This window comes from Cajanus cajan, chromosome 5 (assembly GCF_000230855.2).
Source record: "Cajanus cajan strain Asha chromosome 5, NIPB_CcT2T_4, whole genome shotgun sequence".
Classification (NCBI taxonomy): domain Eukaryota; kingdom Viridiplantae; phylum Streptophyta; class Magnoliopsida; order Fabales; family Fabaceae; genus Cajanus; species Cajanus cajan.
Window position 1 is genome coordinate 6,956,391 of NC_138521.1, and position 3,863 is coordinate 6,960,253.

A 3,863-nucleotide genomic window follows, 5' to 3' on the forward strand; every position below is an offset into this window, starting at 1 on the left:
CTTCTCAGATTCAAAAGGTCTTAGAAAATGAAAAGGCTAACAAAACAACCTTCAACAAGTTAGGCTCAAAACGATTATAAACTTGGTCGCATTTGATCCAATGATGACTAAAACTCTCCAACAAAGCCAAATTACAAAACATTGGGTTAAAAATGAAACAATTTTTCCACATCCATAAATAGCTAGTAAAGATGCCACAAGTAACCAAACCAGAGGGAAAAAAATTGCAGCAATATAAAATCATCCACCAAATAAATCATGGACCATAAAGAAGTCACAATGAAAACAACCAAGTTAAAATTTATATCAGCAGTCAAGACTGTGTCTCAGAACCATATATAACATAATCCTTATGAACATCAAGCAGAAAATCCCCTGAAAGCGAGGTCTTTGAGTTGACAAAGGATACCTAAAAAACTATATAGTCCTATACTGCATTAGCTACAAGATAATCAACTCCACATATGCTTAAGCGGGTTACTTGCTGTGACTTCATCACCAACACCACGACCACAATTCCTGAAAGCAATACAAATGGACAAATAATAACAATAATAATAATAATCTACTTCCAGAAACATGCAGGGATGCTTCCACTAAGAGAAGAACACAAACAAAATGAAAGAGAAAAAATAAAAACAGAATGAAAATCACTGACTTGTAGCTTTATTTACATAAACAAAGAAGTTGCTCAGAAAACTCCTCCTGCCATGGAAGGCAGGTCATCAAAGCTCCAAAGGTTCATAGGGTTGTCCTGAGTTGCATCCGCGCTGCTGAGCAACGACGCCAATGAAGCATCAACCCAGTTTCCATCAAGGAAAGGGGCCTCAAAGAACTTCAGCTGAGATTCAATGTCTGCAAGCTCCTCAGATAGAGTCTTTGCAGAATCATTTTGCACAGGGATCATTTCCTGAGAAGTGTTTTTCTTCTCATCAGCACCACCCTGCACAAACTGAGATTCACCCTCCAAAGGAGCAGAAAGGATGGATGAGATCTCAGGAGTCTTGGGGCCTTGTTCACCCCAACCAAGGTCAGAATAATCGAACGAATTGCTTGAATGCTCAGAGCTGAAGTAGGCAGTAACATCAGCAGATGGAGTAACCACAGGTGAGACTTGAACTCCATTTCCGGCAAATGGGGCAGTGTTAACAAATTGGTTAACCATTGGCTTCTGTTCCACCTGATCCATAGGGCTGTAGTAGCCCTCCAGATTGTCACCAAAATTGAACATTGAGTTCATTTTTGGCTTCACAGAGCTGAGACTTTCCTTCATTGGCTGTGCCTCTGGATTTGCCTTGTAGCGTTTTGAGGAAACACCTGCAGCCTCATCAGGGAAGTTCACCTTGGCTTTCTTGCCGCGAATCCTCCTTGCTTCAGCATCATATGCTCTTGCGGCTTCTTCAGCAGTGTTGAAGGTTCCAAGCCAAACACGAACCCCCTTTCTAGGGTCCCGGATCTCAGCTGCCCACTTTCCCCATGGACGCTGACGGATCCCGCGATATTGGTTCTTCCTCTTTCTCTTGGCACACTTCTCAGCTTGCCCCTTTGATTCAGCAGATTTCACACTTGCTGATCCTTCAACATAATTGGAAAATAACATCAATAATAGGGGAAAATAGATATACACTATCATTAAAAATAAATATATCACATACCAAAAACACACATATACAAAGATTGACATCTATTTTCCCATTTCTTCCAAAACTATTCAGGTCTATTGGACAACTCCACAACAAGGTAAAAGGAAAATCAGCAACATGAGTAAAGGAACTAATAGACATATATTACCAAAAACTGTGTTAGATATGGTTACCATCCAATTACCCAACCTATACAAAAAAGGCAGCTATAGTTGCATGTTATTAAGAAGAAAAATGCAAAGCTTGAATAACAATATAACAGCACGGTGAAATTAAACAACAATCATATCAATTTCATGGATTAATTAGCGAGCGATCAAAATCATGCAGCATTATTTAGCCCACAAACAGGAAACCACATACTAGATCAATAACCAAAACAGATGTAAAAGAACTAGCAATACTCAATGAAGTGCCAAAATTGGATCAAATAATGAACAATTAATGAAACAGATAATAGAGGTAAAATCAGGATCCTCAATTTTTTTTTTAAAAGATCAAACGTCCATACCTATAATTTTTTATATAAAAAAAAAATTAAAAAAAAATCAATCCCCTTAAGCCCCGGGAAAACGTTCAGCTTCACCACCAAAATAACAAAATTAACATCAAAAACCCTTGAAAAAAAATACAATTTTGTTTGAAACGGCTAAACAGGTAACTGAAACCAACTCCAATTGGATCCCCAAATTTCATGCACAGTACATAGACACCAAGCCCCAAAAAATGATTCCCTTAAATTTTTCCTCAACCAGAAAAACGAACCATTCCTGAAGATCACACAAAATATCCTTCAAGATACTCACAAGATCTAAAACGTTTTCAATAAAATTCGCCACACCAACTCCATAAACAGAACTCCCAAAAATTAAAACAAAAAAATCCAAAACGAAATTAACATCCCGGGAAACCATACATCAAAATCCAAATTCTTGAGTTAAAAAAATAATTTTTTAAAAGAGAATAAAAACAAGGCACAATCATGAGAAAGGGGGGAAAGCCACAATTTTTCCACCCCCAACAACCAAAAGAAACGCAAAACACCAAAGCAAGGAATGCATGTGAAAACCAACAACACAGAAAGTAAAACTCCAAGTGAAAGGGTCATCAGGTATTTACCACGAGAGAGAGGCTTGGAGGCATTAGCAGAGTGAGAAAATCCACCAAAGGGCTTGACACCGACCATGATCAAATCCTCGTCCTCCTCCTCCTCGTCCTCCTCGATTTCCGAGTCATCCTTGAAGTCTCTGAAGCCAGCCTCGAAGTCATCGTCCAGCACCGGCTTCGAGAACCGCTTCCCGTTCCTCAAATTTGGCCACAGGATATCGGCGGTGACGCGGCGGGAGCGGCCCGCAGGCCCCGCCGGAATGAAGTCGGAGATAATCGCACCTCCACACATCGTTCTTCTCAGATCCTTGCTCTTTCACTAAAAGCTTGGGACTTTCTTCCACCCAATTGAAAATTATCGCAGAAAAAACAAAGCTTTCGCTCAATCAATGGAAAACAACAATGGCTGTGTGTGTCTTTCTTCAGGGTTTTGTATAATTGAGGTTGGTGTGAGTTGCGAGCTGTGTATATATATATATATATTTTTATTATACCATTATAGTATTATATGTATAAAGTTTTTTTCTTTCGGAATGGGGTGGGTGAATTCTGAAGTGGGGGTGGAGTTACCGTTTTACCCTTGTCGACGTTAACCGGTGAGTTTTCTTTTGGTGGAACGGTAAACGGTGAAGTTGATGTTTACTTTTACTGGTTGGTACTGGTATTGTCTGCTGTGGTCAGCATGCATCACCACGTGCGGACCACACGTGCGTGGCGCAGCTTCCTTTTTCGTGTACATGTAATGAGATGAAGATAAAAAAGGAGAAAACATGGAATGCACGATAATTGTGTTGGAGGAGTTTTACATTTTAAGTGGTGTATAATTAGTAGTTACGTGTGTGCAATGAATGGCTTGAGGTAGGGAAATGTTTTGTGACTGCTGCGGGGTTTTTTCGTCATTTAGAAGAAAGATTGTTTAGTACATACACAAATTAACCGTTTCATTCTAGAAAATCTATGGAGGTGAATTTTAAGTTAAATTTTTTTTCTCGTGATTTAGAAGAAAGATTGTTTTTGTGTCGTACCATAGAATTTAAATTTAAAGCAAGTGATGTTGTTATACATTGTTATTATCAAGGGTAATATTGGATGAAGATGTTAATTCGTATGATT

The 3,863-nt window shown here is 38.9% G+C and overlaps 1 protein-coding gene across 2 annotated transcripts; it reads right to left on the reverse strand.

Annotated features, from left to right (window-relative positions):
• Positions 1 to 280: 280 nt before the first annotated feature.
• On the reverse strand, positions 281 to 3,211 carry LOC109808007 (ethylene-responsive transcription factor RAP2-12). Of its 2 annotated transcripts, none has more exons than XM_020370793.3 (3): positions 2,763 to 3,211; positions 659 to 1,569; positions 281 to 519 (listed from the first exon to the last, which is right to left on the reverse strand). In XM_020370793.3, the coding sequence occupies exons 1-2, from the start codon at positions 3,040 to 3,042 to the stop codon at positions 692 to 694; spliced, it is 1,158 nt and encodes a 385-aa protein (XP_020226382.1). In that variant the 5' UTR covers positions 3,043 to 3,211; the 3' UTR covers positions 281 to 519; positions 659 to 691. The 2 variants fall into 2 exon arrangements, with proteins under 2 accessions (XP_020226382.1, XP_020226381.1); XM_020370792.3 differs by having other exon boundaries at positions 659 to 1,575.
• Positions 3,212 to 3,863: the final 652 nt, after the last annotated feature.

What these genes read in the sequence shown, in the direction of transcription:
- LOC109808007 (XM_020370792.3), bottom strand. Translation starts at nt 3,042, where the DNA reads ATGTGTGGAGGTGCGATTATCTCCGACTTCATTCCGGCGGGGCCTGCG. An exon ending in CTCCAAGCCTCTCTCTCGTG is followed by an intron (nt 1,576 to 2,762) that starts GTAAATACCTGA and finishes ATTATGTTGAAG; the next exon opens with GATCAGCAAGTGTGAAATCT.